The 20,708-nt window shown below is 33.6% G+C and overlaps 1 protein-coding gene across 5 annotated transcripts in view; it reads right to left on the bottom strand.

Annotated features, from left to right (window-relative positions):
- DIAPH2 (diaphanous related formin 2) overlaps positions 1–20,708 on the bottom strand; it is a 931,860-nt gene that overhangs the window by 445,829 nt on the left and 465,323 nt on the right. For all 5 annotated transcript variants that reach the window (XM_025372654.1, XM_025372652.1, XM_025372653.1 and 2 more), the window contains one exon: positions 17,987–18,116. In XM_025372654.1, the coding sequence (XP_025228439.1) occupies positions 17,987–18,116 (130 nt within the window). The remainder of the gene's footprint in view (positions 1–17,986; positions 18,117–20,708) is intronic.

Raw genomic sequence — 20,708 nt, 5'->3', positions numbered from 1 at the left:
TAACTAGCACACCTAAAAATGGTTAAAACCAGACATAAGACCAAGATCCTGAGCAAGCTCTAGCTGCTGAAAGGTTTCATCAGATTTTTATTCCAAAGTAACTAAGGTTAAATCATTAACCAGATTTCAAAATCCACAACAGTAGGTGATAAGTTAAACATTCCATACAGTAGAATACTGGGCAGCCAGGGAAAGTATGCCTTACCAATATATGTGTCTGACACTTTCCCCAAGATCATTTAATGATATTGTTTAAGAAAAATAAAATAAAATAATAAGATAAAATAAAAGAAAATAAAATAAAATCCAACTAGGCTTGCAGCAGCAATCATTAAGCCAGCTTGCCCTTTGGCCCACTTCCTCGTAACTGGTTTCTACTTGCCGCCGCCCCAGGATAACATAGCCTTTGTCACAAGATTCTTTGTTCTCTTCCTGTTCTATAGATAAAATCTCAGACATTGTGAGAAGATAAGCCTTTTGTCTGAGATGCTTCTTTAGAAGGTTCTGCATATCAACAAAACTAGGGAATCAAGCTGGTCTGGTGGACCCAGTAAGAAGCTGACTCTTGGAGAAAAGCAGTTACCGCATCCTTATGATTTCATCCAGCCCACCCCCACTGATCACAACACCAAATTTTCCAGCCCTCCGTCCTTTATGAATCCCCTGAAACACCCTTGCCCAGAACCCCTCAAGGAAACAAATTCAAGGCTTGAGAATTCCTCCCATTTTCTTGCTTGGCGCCTTGTGATTAAACTCCTCTGCTGCAACCCTGCTGTCAGTGTATTGGTCTGCTGTTGCACAGCGGGCATATGAAGCTGGCAGTCCTGTAGCATATCTGTGTGTATGTATAATATAAAGATCAGAAGGATATCAACATGTTACCAGTCGTTATTACTGGTTTGAGAAATTATAGGTAATTTATTTTATCCTTTACTCTTATGTTTTCTTTAATTCTTCCATTTTTACTAAGTAATCTAAAATATTTTAATTTTCATAACTAGGAAAAATAGTTAAGTTTATAACCAGAAAAGTGAGATTAATTAAAAAGAAATCGATTTTCGTTTTTAAAAATCTGTTACCTACCTGCGTATATGGCTATGGTTGTATGCAAAATCTCAAACTTGTCAGTTTAACTTTTCAGTCCTCGTGGCACACACTAATCTTTGGACAGAATTAACCAGTTGTTTGGCAGTAATGTTAGTATATTACTGAGTGCCTTTTACAAGCCATCACTCATTGGTAGCAGGAAATATTTGGCTAATGGCTCCAAGATATGTTCAGAGTTTCTTGGCTACAAGGACTAATTAGATTGAAAAAAAGTTTTCTTTAACTCTGAATCAGTTATACTGACAAAGCTAACATTTCTCAGACAGTTTCTATAATCAGGGAACCATAATATATTATTCAATTTAAAAATTTCATAACATAAGAAGTAATATATGTTAATTTAAATGCTTACTACATATTTAATCACACTCATACCCATCATTACCCAGGTTGAAAAGGCATTTGCCAACCTTTAGCCCAGGGTGACTTCTAAAGCTGAGTTATGAACCCCAACTGAAATAGTGGGTTTGTAATGGAAATGCTGACAACCTTAACTATAGCAGCATGAACAACACTGGCTATAATAAAATTTTTGTTCAGATATAACTCACAAAAAAAGCAAAAGCCAAGGGCTGTGAATAGCTCAGTATATTTAAGCCATTTTTCAACACATTCAAAATCCATATAATTCTATACTCCTTTCAAAGCAATACCTGATGGTTTTTCAAACCTCTGTGTTTTGTTTTTAAAAATCTGTATATATTAATCTCTCATGACTCCCTGTGAAACATTTTTTCCTTTATCTTCAGCTACTGAAAGTGCTAATGAATGTTTCATGAAATAAATGATATTTCAGTTTGGACTTACTTTGCATTTTCAATATCCCTGGGAATGGACTTGTTCAGTGAATTTGCAGAAATAATAAAGGGCCCAGCAAATTCTGATTTGCAAAGCCAGTTAAAGTGACTCTGCATTAGAATTGTCAGTGTAAAACTAAAGAGGATAATAATGTTCCACAATAGTTTAATTAGCTCTTCCTTTTCCCTCCATCGAATGTCAAAGGAGTGATTTCTTTTTTCTTTCATGCGAATAATAAAAAAATCTGAGGAAACCAAGCACTTGAGTCAGAAAGCTCTACAAAAAGCAACAGTGACAGTCACTATTTATTTTGTAATTAAGGTGTTACAGTACTCATCCACTCTTAGTCACACACACACTGCACATTTCGATAGCTGGCAATAAGCACTGTTGAAGAGAACACTGCCGAGGAATCACAGAAATACTGCTCTGTCTGTACATACTCCCCTCAAGTCCCGTTTGCACAAACAGAACTCAAGAATCTGAACAAGTAAATAGAACTGATCAAACATATTAACTGTTTCTAGCAGAATTTGGAAATTACTTATGGGACAATAGAGCTTTTTATGTTTCCTTTGATCTCAGATATTTGCATATAATTTAAACAATATAACATTTAAATGCAATTATCATCTTAAATATCATCATCCAAATAGCTTCATTAATCACCATCATTTCCCATTTTTTAAGATCACAGAAGACCAGACTGAGGCAACACAATGAAGATGATTAACTGATTATGGTTCTTAGAGAAGCAAGCAAAAAAACTGGTTACTTCTTTTGATATATAATAAACTGACTGGGATTTTATTTCAGACAAGACTGTATTTAGAGAGAGATAATTCTACCCTGATTAATATCCATAGAAAGGTAAATCGTATTTTACAAAATATTTGAACTCCACAAGCATTTAACATCATAGCAAGGCTCAGCATATACTTTTCTGTGCTAACTACATCAAATGACATAATTAGTTTTGAGAGCAGAAATACAGACAGAACACAAAATACAAATATGCTAATGGCTTGATTCTGCTAGACACTTTGTTTTGAAATCTAGACGGCAAAATAAACACTTCCTTTCTATGTACTTCTGTTCCAGGAAAGGGGTCCCAATGCAGACCCCAAAAGAGGGTTCTTGGATCTTGTGCAAGAAAGAATTAAAGTTGAGTCTGCAGTGCAAAGTAAAAGCAAGGTTATCAAGAAAGTAAAGTGGTGAAAGAACAGCTACTCCATAGACAAGAGTAGGACGTTCCCGAAAGTAAAAGGAGGAATGCATCTAGGTACAATGCTTATATATATGGGGAGATGTGCTTTGCTACAAGAGTTTGTGATAAAGGATTAACTTTCTTAATTACTATATTTTGCAAGAATTGATATTATCTTAAAAGCAAAATTAAGAATGTCTTTGTTCTCCAGATATCAGGATATCTGGACACTCCCAAGTCTGGGTCTGTTTAGTAAACATTATTAATTTGTTCTCTTAACCATAAATGTCTAGAGGTGAGGGATACCTTCCTTTCTGGGAATGCAGCCCAGCAAGTCTCAGCCTTATTTTCCTAGCCCTCATTCAAAATAGAGTTGCTCTGGTTCAAATACCTCTGCCACTTTCTTCCAAATTTAATTGAGATTATTGGATCTGAAATTACAGCTTATTCTAAAACTTTTACTTTTGAACGTTCATAGTATGATACTGCTGATACCAGAAATGAAATCTACTCAGGGAATCATGTGTAGTTAAAAAAAAAAGATATAGGTAATTTCAAATTATCACATATATTGCATAGGTGGGATAGCTGCACACAAATATTACTCTTGTTCTTGCAATTTTTCTCCCCCTCTGTGGTTCCCTCATCCACTACTCATGTCACAATGCAATACATATTTAAGTCTCACATTTTCCGGAATCTTTTCTCTCCTTTCTAGTCTCACTGCTATGGCTCCTTTGCTACTGTTAATAAAAGGGAGATTCCAGATCATGGAGGATTTTAATTACAAAATAAGGTTTGACAGCACAATGAAAGAGTTAAAATTGTATCCGTAAATCATTTTTTCAAATATTTCTTTTAAGGCTAAGCAATATGTTTCTTTCTGGAGGTTAATTCTATGCCAATTATTGATTCTTTATTAAAGTTTATTTATTAAAGATCTGTCAATATGCAGAATTCTGTAACCTGCCTTGCTACTTTTTTAAAACAACCATAGAGAAAAATTTAAATATCAGTGATGAATTCGGTAGAGTCCTTTCATATAAACCATACAATACTTCTGGTACTGGACCAACTGTAACTCAAAATTAGTTGGTTATCTACATGCAGATGGAGTTTATAAGGTACATACTGAAATTCTACTTTTCTAGGCTTTATATTGGTAAATAGCATTTCCCAAGTAAACCAATTAGCTGGACGGGCATTTGGCTCACTTATTTCAGGAAGAACTGCTGTCTAACATCATTGCTAACCGTGCAAAAGTGTCAGAGATGTGCTGCTCACCGCCACATGTCAATGGTGTCAGGCCTTGAAAGATGTTACACCCATCATTACCACAAACCACTTGTTTCCTATGCATTTGATCTGTCCCATGTTTAAACTCTATCCACTTCCTGAAATCACCTGCCTGTTTTAATTCCCTTCAGAATAATTATATTCCAGTGCATGCAAATATTATCAAACTACAGCCATACACATCAGTCTTCCTTCTTTAAAAAAAAGCTGCTAGTTACAAGTAGGTATTTTGAGTGTGTTTAAGAGACTTTTATTACTAAAACGTATGGTGAGACGCACATAGTAGAGTCTCAAAGCTGCAAAAATGGTGTCTGTTTCCTTCAACGCATTTTTCATAAGGATGTCAATATTCTCAGACTTCTGACTACAAGTTATTGTAGCAAAGATTCACAAGGTAAATAATAAAAATAATAATATACATTCAAAAACATACAAATTTCAAGGCGATAAATCTTTGTATACTTCTAGGTCCTCTAAATCCCAGAACACTGTATAACATTCCACATTTTTTTTTTCTTTTTTAAGACGGAGTCTTGCTCTGTCGCCCAGACTGGAGTACAGAGGTGCGATCTCAGCTCACTGCAACCTCTGCCTCCTGGGTTCAAGTGATTCTCCTGCCTCAGCCTCCTGAGTAGCTGGGATTACAGGTGGGTGCCACCACACCTGGCTAATTTTTGTATTTTTTGTAGAGACGGGGTTTCACCATGTTGGTCAGGCTGGTCTTGAACTCCTGACCTCATGATCCACCCGCCTCAGCCTCCCGAAGTGCTGGGATTACAGGCGTGAGCCACCGCACCCGGACTATTTCACATGTTAATCTCCAAATAGCTATGTATGGGATTTTGTGATAATCAAGAATTTATGTAGAGAAGCAAATAATACATAAGTATCTCACCTATACCACCTGAACTACTGCTGAGGATACAATATAGTTTGATTTTTTTAACCTACACCAAATTGATAGCTGAAACTTATATTTTATTGTTTTATGTGCACTTCTTCCATTACTGGTGAGGCTAAATACTTTTGGAATGTTTTTCCTACGAAAATGTTCTATCCATGTGCCATTTTCCCATTTAAAAGTTAAGAATCATTTTTACTGAATTTCTGAGTAAGTTGAGATATCAACAATTCATTTTCCTCCGAAGAACATCTATTCAGTGTGGTTTCTAATGGTAAAAGATACATGAATAAGTGCACAGATTAATTTAAAGCATACACTTACTTCCAGAGAATAGATAACTGAAGAAAACGGACACATTTAAACCAAAGGATACAAATGAACAATTTAGCAGCTGCAGTTCCTCATGTGAATAGAGTTAAATAAAGATGTGGTTAAGTTGATGACCACGCCCCTCAAAAAGGGTGGGCAACAGAGATGATTATTCTTTGTCCTCATCATAGTGTATGTTACTATTCTCTGTGGACATGTAGAAGGAAAAATGAATTGAGTAAAACCCTAAATTCTAAAGATAGCACTTTAATATATTTAAGAGTTTACTGAAGTTTTAGAACAAAGCAGTGTTTATATGATGTGATTAGATATTTCTAATTACAATAATTAACCTTCCCATTAAAATATAGACATTACCAAGGTTTATACTGCTTTATCAGTTTATATTAAATTTATAACTAAAATTTTCATATTTTATATCCTTTTGAATTATGTTTTTGATATTATTGTCCATGTTATAGTGGAAAGAACAAGAGATATGGAAGTAGAAAAAATATTTGCTCTTATTAATTGTGTGATCTTGTGCACTTTACTTCACTTTTCTGAGCCTCAATCTCCTTTTCTATAAAACCATGCTTAATATAATGCCTGGCACTTAGCCCTTTATAAATGGTAGTGGTTACTATAATCACTATTAGGTATCAGCAAATGCGTAATTAAGAAACAGTACCTAGCATAAACATTACCTTCAGGTTTTCTGCTACAAATTCAAGCAGAATCTACTCCTTTAAAATGCACATAAAAGACAATGTTTTTGAAGACCTGGCTTTCTACTTGTTTTAACATCATTTTTATTAGTTATTATAAAAATCTTTTATATTCATACCTTTTTTATTTTCCCCTAAACTTTTACTATCAATTACTTAGACTAATCAAATAAATACTATATGCTTTATCTTTTCTTCCATGTTTATACATGCTAAGGAAAAAGATATCCTAACAAAATAGGATACTGGAAATTTTATGATCCACTCTTAAATGGGGGACAATGATTTTTCCATGAAAGCTTAGAGATGTCATTCAAAATAACATAAGCCTTCATGATTATGTTTTTAGAGTCTTATTTTTAAAAGTGACCAAAATGGAAAAGAGTGAAAGAATATGTAGAGAAACTAAAATTAATAAAATCATACATTATTTCAGAAAGCTTTATATTTTAACTCGTGAATTCTGACCTTCATTTTTTAAACTGGACTGAATAAACAAAATCTAATCAAAATCAACTAGAATTAATATCCTCATACTAGCTTGAATATTTATATGCAACACCTTTTTCATAAGGCATTTTCATATTGAATATCTAATTTTACTTGCATAACCACCTTGAGGGATAAGTAGCCTAGATATTACCATTGCTATTTTTCAAATTAAGAAAATTTTTGTACAAATGAGGAAATAGGCACTGAGAGGTTATATGGCCAAACTATGTCCAAAAAAGTAGCTGGTGACAAAGTTGGAACTCAAATGTGTGTGTCCTGATTCTCATCCCTGGACATATTATTTCTAGTGAATACGTCTTTCAGATACAACTATACCAGAATCCTTTGCTACAGAGCTACCAGTTTCCAGTAGAAGTCAGAGTTTTCTCCTCACTACTTCAATGAATCTTAAAATTAAAATGCCACTGCTGTTGTTTGAATGTGTCTCCCAAAGTTCATGTGTTGGAAAATTAATCCCTAGTGTGAAGGTATTGAGAAACAGGGCCTTTAAGAGGTGATTATGTCATGAGGACTGTGCCCTCATAAATGGATTAATATGGTTATCACAGGAGTGGATTTGTTATCACAGGATTAGATTTGTTATAAAAGCGAGTTGTACTCTCTCTTGCTTCTCTCTCATGCACGCTCATTGACCCTTCACCCCTCCACCCTTCCGCCATGGGATGACAGAGCAAGAAGGCACTTGCTAGGTACTAGCACCTTGATATTGGACTTCCCAGCCTCCAGAACTGTAAGACATAAATTTCTTTTCCTTAGAAATTACCTAATCTGTGGTATTTTATTATGGCAATGCAAAACTGGCTAAGACTGCCACCTCCCTTCTGATCGTTTTACATGAAAATACTGTTAAGGAGTTTGAGTCATATAACTTTGGCACAAGGAAATGTTATATTTGCTAAATTTGTCTCATCAACTTGCAGAATACAAATTTCAGCAAAAGATGCCAGTTAATTTCAAGAAATCACAACAGCAACGGTACTGCCCATGACTTGGTTGTGTTCAAGTTACACTCAAAACGTGTAAAAAGTGGAAAATGGGTGTGTTGCTCAGGTAGCTCTGATACTGTTTGGTAACCTCCCCAATCCCTAAGCCCTACATCTCTTAAGCAGGCTCATCCCTATTGATGAATATATCAGAGGGATTGGTGGTGATGAAAACTACAATAATGGTAACCAAGTTGACTCCTGGATTCCACCTATTTCCATAGTGCTACAAGGGAGTCTCCATTCAGGGCATGATCCAGCTTTTCTTATGATTCTGCTGCAGCAGCAGAAAGCTAGTTCTTTCTTCATTTGTCTTTCTTCCCTCTTCCCTGACTCTCACATCTCCCCCGTTGACAATGCTACTCAATATCAGTGCTTTAACCTCTTGTATCAAGTATGTCCCTGTGTTTTACTTCAGGAGTCAATCAAATTAGAACATTTGAAATATGAAGATTCACTTTTTAACTAACAAGCTTGAATCCACAATGAGCTAAAGCTGACTAATATTCCCATATATTCTTTTTATCGACATTGAGCAAAGATAAAATAATAAAAATGACAGCAGTGACAGGTTATTGGTGAATATTTTAGCTCAGTATGTGCCAAGGATTCAATGACATATAAGACAGCATAATATTGACAAGTATTATATAGATTACCATGATCTTCATGTGGTACATACTGTGGTTGGTGGCTCTTTTTCTTTCTTCTTTTTAAAAATGAAGTACACCCATCCACTCTTAGACTAAAAAAATGGTGTTTGGATAAAATCTTTAGGAGACATACAACTTCTTAACAATAATTATTTAGAATAACATCAGATCAACTCTGACAGCAGCTGCCTATTTACGTTTATACAATGCATGTGATCACTGTAACTAAGCATGGGTAAAAGCAAGAGGACCTTCTGAATTAAAATGTAGTACCATCCTCACTATTCATATTACACACATTAAAAATTTGAATGACTGGCTTCTAAAAACCGCTTTGTTGAAGTGAAACATATATTAAGAAAAGTGCATATAAGTGGCCAAGTGAATGAATCTGCAGAAACTAAACACACCCATGTAACTAGCGTCAAGATTAAGAAACAGAACATGACCAACACCCCAGAAGCCTTTACATATTCCATTCCAATCATGAACCTACCCTAAGAGTAACTATTATAATGATTTCTAACATCATAGATTACTTTTGCCCTAAACAATCACTTCTAAAGAATATATTTTTGAAGACCTGGTTTTCTACTTGTTTAATGGGTAAGAAGTTGAAATGAAATATCTGCAAATATATTTTAGTTACTCCAAGCACCCAGAAAATTTCACTGTAGGGTTGAATAAAGAAAGCAACAAGGATTAGGTTGATGTTTAATAAGCACTTACTGAGCTGAATTTACTATGCCAACACTGTGTTATAGATTTTGTCTGTAACACTGTGACACAGATTTTTGTCCTGAAAAAGCAGACTAATGATATCATACATAATTGAGAAAGCATCATGCCAGTATGCAGCCATAAATACAGAAACCTTTATACTGTAGTGCAAGAGAGTACAGGATCAGCTAAAAGGTTCAAAGTATTATGGAGGAAACTGGGAAACCAGTGAAAGGTAAGATAGTTGGGGAAGCTTTTTATAGAGTGGTGGAATTTAAAGTGAGCCTTTAAAAACATACATGAGGCTCAAAAGGACAGAGACAAGGAGGAGGCTTTTCAGATTGGAAAAGGCACAGAAGCCTGGGCTCTGAGACAAGGAGGGTAAGACAGATGAGCTATGTATACAGTTCCCTAGCAAAAATAGATTTTGAGATGCAAAAGCAAATACCTATATATGTCTATAAAATCATTGATTTGTGTTGAAAGAATTCACTCAAATCCAAACGGCCATGATCTCTGCTTCCTTTCACTGCTACCTGAAGATATTAATGTTTTCACCCACTAGTTTCCTCTAGAAATGAAAATGAATTAGGAAACGTTTATATGTTATGCATTGAAAACATTGTTTGGTAATGACTAGATTACTGAACAGCAAGAAGAAAACATGACTTTCTTTCCTAAGTCCTTTCGACATTTCACATTAAAAATACATTTGCCTGAGCTTATTCATCTTCCTTAACTGATGAATAAGCTCTAGAGATTTGCTGTACAACATTGTAACTATAGTCAATAATAATGTAATATACACTTAAAAATTTAAGAGGGTAGATCTCATGTTAAGTGTTCTTACCAAAAATAGAAATAATAACAAAAAATATTTCTGTGACTGTTTTGGACCTCTTATTTTTTTCCCTTATTTTAAAGACACTCATTTGTTTAGAAAAATTAGGAGTGACTTGGTGAGAGTGAGGAAGAAAGAAGTCTTACAAACTGGAAAATTTATGTAGATAAATACGTATTTGATTCCCTGACATTTAATAATGTTCCCTTGAATTTTATAACATATTTATGGTGTTGCTATTGATAGAGTACAATTTGGTCAGCAAAAATTGTTTAAGTTACTTGAAATCCTATATATGAAAAAAATCCAAAGAAAGCTGAACAAACAAGTTAACATTTTTATTAAAATAATGTAGTAATATGTATACTCAGTTTTACTCAGGCTGCTAAGATTTAAGTAAGATCAATTCTACTGACATTTTGTCACACTGGTATATTATCATTTCGTGTTTCTAAAAAGTTAGATTATAACTCAAAGTTTAAATCTGTTAGGAAACCTTAGTTGAATACTTTCTTGCATCTTAGGTCCTATAAGTCACTATAAGTAAAAGTTAAATGCTCTAAAAACAGGATTTTCTCCACAGTTTTTGTTTAATAGATTATTTAAAAATCTCAAAGATTTTTCAGCGAAACTAATAGTAGACAATATGAAAATTTTTTTTCAGGTATTAAAGCATAGTTGTTTCAGCAGTTAGTTACATTTTACATTGAGGCAGTCACTCCCATTAGGTCCTATGACTTGGTCCTTACTGTTCACCATAAACCTTTGTGGTTTGGCGGCGTCCATAAGTTTAGGTCCTTTCTATTATTAAATCAGTTGTTTCCAATTTCACCATTTCCCTTGAAGAAGCAAAGTGTGGACTAGGAAATATTGTTAAATACCGGTGTCCTCCTTATTCTAATTTACCTTGTTTCTCCTCTCGAATTTACAGTGAACAGTAATTTTCAGACTGTTACTCTCTATTTGTCAACTTTCCACAATGTCTTATTTTGAAATATGCCTGCTCTACTAAAATGATATGCAATTAACTCAATTTAATAAGTACTTATTGAGCAACTTCTATCTCCCTTCCAAGAATTGACCAGGCAGGACCCTGTTTAGCTTCCAATATCAGGTGCATTCGGGTTGGTATGGCCATAGATTGGGCCCCTCTGACTGAGGTGCTATGATAGCACCGAGACTGTAAGGACAAATAGAATACAGTCCTTGTCACTAAGAAACCCAATAGGAGGTACAGACAGAAGCAAATAATTACATAAAAAGTGCATATGTGGTATGTGCTCTATTACCAATAAGGCTAAAGGGCTGCTGTGACACAGAGAAAGGAGTGGTTAATTCTGTCAAAATGGAGCTAGAGAGATTATGGACAACTTCAGAGAAAGTAGCATTTATACTTCCAGTAAATTTTTTATTTGGTCAGCATCGACTTTCTATATGTTTTCCAGTATGTGAGCATGAGTCTTTGTTGCATATTTTTGACCACAAAGGAAGTAAAAAAGTGGATGAAATATACGTAATAACTCTAGACAAGGTCTCCAAATGTACATGGACTCTACCGCCCAGCTATGTGATCGTGGGAAGTCCTTCATCATTCTGCATCTCAGTTTCTTCAACTGCAAAATAGCTTTGGATGAAATGTCACCTTGGGTCCCTTTTAGCAGGCACCAGATAATCTCTAAAGCTTCAACCAGCTGTGGAGTTTCTGAAAATGTTTTGTCTTTTATGTTTCTTCCCCCCAAACTTTTTAACTTTGCTATTATTTTACTTTTTTCTTTTATATAAAAAAGAAATACTACTATGGAATAAATCCATAGCCTTTCCCCTGTAACACTGCCTTTAATCAGAACTTTCATTGTTATTAATCCCATGAAGAAGTCAGAGTGGATAAACAGCTAATCGGTAACTAATGTGACATGGAAACATGGCAGATATCAAAAGGTATAGTTGATTGTTAAAAATAAAATAATTTATTTAACTCATAAAAACGTTAACACTGTTCAGAGGAAACTTAACTAGCTTTTATCTTGTAGGTTGGCATCAATTTAACTGAAGTGAAACCCATTTTGGATTTATGCAAACCTCAGGATAAATAATACCTTCAAATACATTAATATAATTTCCTCCTTTTGAATGGAATAGTTTTAATTGAACTTTACTAACTGTTTGGTTTAATACCTGGAGTCAACCTATAAAACAGGGGTGGTTTTAAATCAAACAGTAAAAAAATCCTCAAAGCTGAAAATTAAAGTGATAGCCACAGGGAGAAAAAAAGACTTATCAAATATGTCTAGTAAACCAGCAATGTTTTATACAATATATATCTATTAGACATAAGTTTACATATGTATATAAAGATACGTATCTATAAACTTTAAAATTAATCATTGGGGAAAAGATAATTGTCGTTCACCAAAAAAAAAAATATGTATATATATATATATTCAATGTTTTAAAGGCATCAGAATCTCTGTAACAACCATTTTCTTTCTCTAAAGACTAATTGGTATGCCAATCTTGAATGAATTGACCCGCAGATTTATAATTTAACCAAGAATAAAATGACAAGAGCAATGTTATTTTATTAACTTTACTGGTAATGAAGTTACATTATACAATTTGCTTCTGAACTTCATAAGGCCTATGAGAATGTTTAAAAGGAAGTGATATATTCTCTTCCCTCACCTTGCCTACTTTCCTCCCTTTTCCCTGCAACAGTCACTAACTAACTAATAACAAACTAAATAAACAAATAAGTAAACTTAACCCAAAACAAAACTGCTCTCTAATTCTTCAGGCAATGCTTCATAAACTTTTCCCACCAAAGTACCCCTAATGGAAGAGAAGACTGAAAATACTCCCGTAGGGATCTGCTACAAGTGGGAAATGTCTTTGAAGTCATCTGCTTTATTTTAAAAATTAATGTGGATTTTGAATTCTACTCCATAATATATATCTGTTTTAATGTAAAAATGATGTGTTTTTTCCCCAATATCTTTGAGCTACAGAGGTCTAGAAAAATATGCCAAGTTTATACCATAGTTTTGCACCTTCCAAGAAGCACACAATTTTAGCAGCTTAGCTTTACAAGGAATAAACGTAATTATGATATATTTTTTTCCATGGAACCCACATACTTCTTTTTGTTTGCCTTTCACATCAATGTGATTTTTTTCCCTTTTGCCAATAATGTTGATGCCTGTAATTGTAGTACTGAAGTAAAATAAATTTGGTATTTGCTATACCACACAGAAAAGATCTAACTCTATTAAAGTAGGTATATGTGTTCTAATAACACAAAAATATGGAAAAAGATATTGGTAGTAATCAAGATGTTCTTTTAATATTAGCTATATAATTCATTAACTGAATTAGTTTTTTCTTATCTGTATCACTCCAGTTTAAAATAAAAAGGCACTCTTTTGTTTTTGTTTTTGAAGAGAAGGGGATCACTTTACAAGGAGACAGTCCTTCATCAAATAAAATGAATTATATAGTGTTGACCTATTTTTGTTTTTTGCCATGTTATACACAGTCCTGAATGTGATAGAAAGTGATTCAAACAGGGCTGAAATGTACATTAAGTAAACAAGACAAGTTAGACTCAAATACCAAGGAAAAGTATTTAAATATGAATAAGAGGTAATTGGCTTGACCTTTTACAATGCTTTGTTTCTTCCTGCAGACGAAATACAAAAAGTATTTTCTCCTAAGGCTTTAGTAAAAAAAAAAAAAAAAGGAAATAGATTCTGAACAGAGATTTGACAAATGACAGTCAGTTGTCTTAGAGTACAGGGCAGGTGAAATTTCCAGGCAGGGGATGCAGTATGAAATCGTACACAGAGACAGGATTATTATAAAGGAATAAAAATGGCTCAAGAGACTGTATGTCTGGGTATACTGAAATGAGAACTAGGAGGAAATGAAAGAGGAATGCAAGCAGGCAGAATGTGCTTAAGATCTTTTTGAGTTGAGAATTCTCAGTCTGAATTTCATAGGGAAAGAAAAATAACTAGTCAAAATAATTTGAGAATAGGGATTGCTATTGCCCAAACAGTGAGATAGGAAGAGGATTTTTGGCAACAGTCTTTTGAATACACTGGCAGGAAAAATGCACAAAAGCAGGAATAATCAAAATAGAGCAGAGAGATTTTGCTCTTGAAATGGATTGGAAAAAGGAAGTTGGTGATATTACAAAAAATAAAAATGAAAAATAAAATAAAGAAAAAATATATGAAAGGATTTACCAAAAGCCCAGGAATAGGAAACAAACAAATAGAATTGAATACGATACATAATTACTGAGACTGGAGGAACTATAAGATATCTTTATGATTGTTCCCTTCTAATAAGACAAAAGAAATAACTATAATATCCTTAGTGGTATATCAATACTACTACTACTACTACTACTACTACTACTACTACTACTACTACTAAAGATAATGGTCCAGCAACAGCTGCATACTTACTAAGTGCCAAGCGTATACTGTAAACTATACCATTTTACTGGATGCAATGCCTATGTTAACTAATTTAATCTCACTGTAATTATTCTCATTTTACAGATGAGTAAACAAAATCTTAGAAGTTAAAATTATTTGCTCAAGTTACAGAACTAATAGGTAGTAGAGCTAGGATTAGAAAGTTATAGTGTCAGGCCTGGCGTGGTGGGTCACGCCTGTAATCCCACCACTTTGGGAGGCCGAGGTGGGTGGATCACAAGGTCAGGAGCTGAAGAGTTGAAGAACAGCCTGGCCAACATGGTGAAACCCTGTCTCTACAAAAAAAGTTCAAAAACTAGCTGAGCATGGTGGCATGTGCCTGTAATCCCCGCTACTTGGGAGGCTGAGGCAGGAGAACTGCTTGAGCCCAGGAGGAGGAGGTTGCAGTGAGCTGAGATCGTGCCACTGTACTCCAGCCTGGGCAAAAGAGCAAGACTTTAAAAAAAAAAAAAAAAAAAAAAGAAAAAGAAAAAAAGAAATTTATAGTGTCTAACTCAAAAGGCTGCACTCTACAATCTACTTTTGTCAGTAGCAGTAGTGGCTAAAGTGTACAATATTACTGAATGTCTCGCTACATAACTATATAAAACATATATGTATATATACACTATATACACATATATAGTTAAATAGCAATACTTTTTAAAAGTTTTTTATTGATACATAATATTTGTACATACTTATACTTATGGAGTACATGTGATATATTGCTACATGCATAGAAAGTGTAATGACTAACTTGGGGTGTTTAGGATATCCATCACCTTGAACATTTATCATTTCTTTGTGTTGGGAATATTTCAAATCTTCTCTTCTAGCTATGCTGAAATATATAATATATCATTCCTACCTACATTCAATCTATTCTGCTATCAAATATTAGGGCATACTATTTTCTTTAATTTTTTTTAAGAGACAGGGTCTTGCTCTGTTGCCCAGGCTAGAGTGCAGTGGTGTGATCATAGCTTACTGTAGCCTAAAGGAATGCTCTTGCCTCAGCCTCCGCAAGTAGCATGAAATCAGCTAATTTTTCAAATTCTTTGATGGGGGTGGTCTCACTATGCTGCCCAGGCTGGTCTCAAACTCCTGGCCTCAAGTGTTCTTCCCACCTCAGCCTCCCAATTAGCTGAAATTACAGGTGTGAGCCATTGCACCAGGTCAGAACCTATTCCTTCCACCTAACTGTATGTTCGTACACATTAACCAACCACTCTTCATCCACCTACCCTTCACCTTTCCCAGCCTGTGGTAACTACCAATCTACTCTCTATCTCTATGAGACCAACCTTCTTAGCTCCTGCAATATGAGTAAGAACATGCAATATGTGTCTATCTGTGCCTGGCTTATTTCACTTAATTACCTCCAGTTCCATCCATGTTACTTCAAATGAGAGAATTTATTTCTTTTTTACAGATGAATAGCATTCCATTGTGTATATATACCACATTTTCTTTATCCATTAATCTACTGATAGACATCTAGGCTGATTTCATATCTTACCTATTGTGAACAGTGTTGCAATAAACATGGGGTACAGGTATCCCTTTGATATACTGATTTCTTTTTCTTTGGATAAATGCCTAGTAGTAGAACTGCTGAATCACATGTAAATACCTATGGTTATATATAACATATCTATAACTGCTGATTGAGGTATATATAAATACCTGTTGATTGAGTGTGTGGTATATATTTATTTAAGTATAGTAAATATATTATCTATAAATATATATATTTTCATGTGTAGTACTGTGTGGGTATATATAGATATATTATTGATATCTACTTCTTTCCAAAATGTAAAAATTCATTATACATATTGAACAAAGAAAATTTAGAAAAAAAAAATTCTGGTAGAAGGCAATCAAAAAGTATTAATAGAAATAAAATGAGCTGATTTAAGAACTGGTCTTTTTTGTGCTATATATATATTTCAAATTACAATACAAATGTTTAAAATGTTATTATTCCACATTAAGCTACCTGTTAGTAAATATGCTTCTAGTCAGGAAGCTGTATTTTTAAATCCAAAGATAAATTCTTTAGAAAAGCTATTACCAGAAAGTTGCCATTACAGTTGTAATTTGTGTAACTTTCCATCATACATCATTTTTTGAAAACAGTGAAAGAAAATAAATAATACAATATAATCATAGTTTGTCTTCTTGTATTATTTTGCTCCTTGGACCACAAACTGACACAAACTCAGTAAAATTAAAGAAATATGTTGAGGATTTGATTGACAATACCCGACCGACTGAGATGACCAATGCCCAATGTTATTCAAAGAATATTCTGGGTTTTATAGAATCACTATTTTTAACTTAAAAGGAAACTAACAGGTTTATATAGTTTGTAATAAACTTGAGTAACATATATGAAGTCCTTACCAAAAGTCCTCAGAGTTACAGAATGAAATTACTTCAGTGCAATTTCAAGTATAAGATTTATGGTGTACTTCTCTTATCTAAGAGGGAAAATGCACTTCTTCATGCACATAATCTCACCTTCAGCAAATGTTTCCTTGATCTTCTTTTCTTTCACTTTTCAACCTCTTGCAAAAGTAGATAATACTTACTGACAAAGCTATTTACCCTGAATTAAAATCTCAGAGACATTTTTATTTCCCACATCCTGTTCCTCACAGGAGCCATGGCTTGTCCATTCTAGCCCTTCAATGATGCTGTACTGCTTACCACATCAAGACTAGACTCCTTAGCCTGACACTGAAGTCTCAGAGATACCTAGCTTACTGCTCCAGCCTTAGAGTCAACCATTCCCTTCACCTGTCCTACAACATTCTGCCACTTTGCCTTGCTTATGTCGTTTTCTCTCTGGAAAGCAAACCTCTTTTCCATGTCTGTAAAACCCTAACCTCGTATTTCACCTTTGACCTCTTCCATGAAGCCTTCTCTTATCTACCCATTCAAAAGTACTTTCCTCCTCATCTCAACTACAGGACATTATCTCTTCCTGCAGCATTTCTCACATGCATCCTTATTTTATAACACATTTGTGTGTATGTACATATACACACATTTTTCTCATTTACTATATTTTTAAGCACACTCAACCAAAAACTCTCACAATCACTGTCATATAACCAAGAGCCCTATAGTACGGTTCCTTTGCCAACAATATCCACTTAAATGTTTATCAAATGAAAGTACAAACATATTATCTGATCAGAGAAATGAAAGCTTTAATAACGTAGCAGTGGATAAAAAAAAAGATGTAAGACAAAATAGGTTATTAAAATGTAGTATGCTGTCAAATATAAGCTAATGGAAACTATTTTCCAGCTTTTCTTATATCAGTAAACAAGCAAAAAATACTTTTATGAATAATGTTTACAGATTCTTTAATCTTTCCATTTAAACCACATAGGCAAGAAATAATCTCAAAGCAGTTATAAATCGATTACCTTTGCTTGCACTTTCTACATGTTCCAGTTCTTCAGGAAATTTTAGGATATCTCGGTAATTTTCCTCACAAATGTCGGCAATAAAATGCATAAGGGTTGTTTTTTGATCCACTGATTTAGTATCTCTGATCTGGAAGAAGACAATAACACATTTTTTAGTAATTTTTTAGTAAATATATACTTTTTTAAACAAATGAATTTATTATAACCCATTTAAAATTTTTTTAAAACTTTGGGGTAGGTTCTAAATGTGGTCTAGTAGTGGTGCTCTAGATTTTAAAAGGAGCTCCATATTTTAAAAGCAAGTAAGATGACCAATAAAAGTGCCAAATTAAACCTTAATCTGTATTTTCAAAAATGTCTAAATTATTGTGGCAAAATGAACTATTCTTTTCAGGAGAGAAGAACATTCATTTAAGTATTGATAATAGCCTAAATTACCGTGTGCTTATTTTATCATCATTCTGTTCTTTGCTTTATTATAAAAATATGTTCTTAAAAGTTATATTCATTTGTGAGATTATATTTATTTCTAGCCATTGTTGATGTAAATTAATGTAAAGGAACAAGCACATTTTACCCTCCTCTACTTGCATGGACCATCAGAAAAGAATTCTCAAGGTTGTGCTTATCCTGAGTTATTAAAAAAAATCTCACCATACAATCCTGATAATATGAAAAATTTTATTTGCTTACATATTGTATTTCCTTTTCAGACACACAACAAAAGAGATGCCACAGTTAGAATGGTAAAAATCTTTAAAACATAGGACACACAAAAAAAGAAAATCTAGTACTTTAATATAATTCTCATACTAGACTAAGCTGCAAATAAAATCAAGGATTTACTTAGAAACACGGCATAAATACGGCATAAAGTATCAAGTTTTCTCATTCTTTTGGATGTTTTAATTCTATAATCCTTAGATGATGGCTTTGTCCACTGATGTTCATACTGATTTGGAGTTTTTAGCTTTAAGGATTACTCTGTTTAGAATAAATGAGTATTTTTCACAAACAGGTTTATAAAAAGGCTGTACAGGATATTTAGGTAATTACAGAGTAAATTAATCCTTATTGTTTTAGTGACTAAGAAAGAAAAACATAGCATTTAATAAATCAGGCCCATACTGGATCTGTTTTGTTCTACAGGTTTTTAGCAACTATTTACATCTCAATGATGTAAACAACTTAGAAGAAATATTAGTCTCAAGGTTCCAACCAACCAAGCAGCCACAGGAGGCATAATGTTGATAGTTCACGAGGTCACAATGATTTCTTTCAAAATTTCTGGGATTACTTTATCCCACATAGGAAAAATATTTAAAATTTTACATTATCATGCTGATCCACTGAACACTTACAAGTAGTTTAAGGTAGAAATGACACAACTCAAGGATAAGCTGTAAGAACAAAAAGCAACACAAACCTCAAGGGCAATTTTTCTTAAGTAAGGATAGCAGCTGTAGAGGAATCAATGGGAAGCTCACATTCCTAAAGAGAGGTCTTTACCTGGGACTACTGTGTGATATGTTTACAAAGTGCATTGTTTTTAAGAGTATGCCAGGTATTCCAAATAAAAAGGAAATTAACATTTTCTTTTTCCTTAGAAGTTCACTAACTACCTAAATCCTAAAATTCTGAAAACATTAAGTGCTTAGAAAAAATTGCAGGTACATCTTCCGAAAGGAAAGGAAATTCCTATGTATTTTATGGACTCTTTGGAGACAAAAACAGTTTTTTTTTTTAAAAGAACACAATTCAAAACAACAAAAACCCACCTACTTTTTTAGGACATCAAACTGTACAAGTACACTATAGTTTACAATAAAATGCACATGGCTAACACTGGAAAGGAAATAAAAAAACAGAAAAATAGCACTGTGCTCATATGTCAATTTTATGGGTGATATTTTTTTCTTTGTCACATGTGTTAGATTGTTTTGTATTAAAAAACATTTCAGTTTTTGGCATGCATACTTATAAGAGCTTAATTTTCAAAAATTGTATTTATTAATAAATATTCAGTATCTGGTCCATTAACAATCTAATTTGTTACAAAATTTAGGAGAGTTAATGGTTACATTTTAAAAAGATAAATAAAGCGTAACATCAGTTAAATGTATTAGCATCTTTGATGAAATGATAAAGACTTTTAGAGAGACTCTGCATGTATTTTTTTTTTAGAATCAGAATATTCCCTTCAAAGCATGGGCAAACATGGCCAAATGTCTGTCTTGTCAAGTTGAGAAATATCTTAGTTGGTCTGGGAGACAAGCTGCTTAATGTATTGCAATATTTGTTTTTTTTTTTTAAGAAAAAACCTCACACTGAGAGACCATTTTAATGGTTCAAACGGGCAGGAAATCACAACAAATGGGTGGTCTTTTAAACCTTTCTCTATGTGTGAGAGACATTAGATCAATTATTTAAAAAATATATATATATAATATTTAAATATAATGGAAAATATTTTTTACTTATTGAAGCTTATTTACTTTATATTATCATGCCTTCAGTCTCTCTTACCAACTCTATGCCATTCACACATTAGCCATTGTATCTCTCTCAGGCCCTATTGCGTTGTTCAATGTCAGCACAGAAGGCAACGAAGAACATCAATTCTACCGGTTAAAGACATTTATCCAATAATTTGCTCTTCTAAGTGTACTAGTTGGATATATACATCTCTTGGGGTAGAACAATCTGAGTATGTACAAGT

Source organism: Theropithecus gelada, chromosome X, assembly GCF_003255815.1.
Source record: "Theropithecus gelada isolate Dixy chromosome X, Tgel_1.0, whole genome shotgun sequence".
NCBI lineage: Eukaryota > Metazoa > Chordata > Mammalia > Primates > Cercopithecidae > Theropithecus > Theropithecus gelada.
Note: the sequence above shows the minus strand (reverse complement) of the source record. Positions and strands in the feature narration are given on the sequence as shown.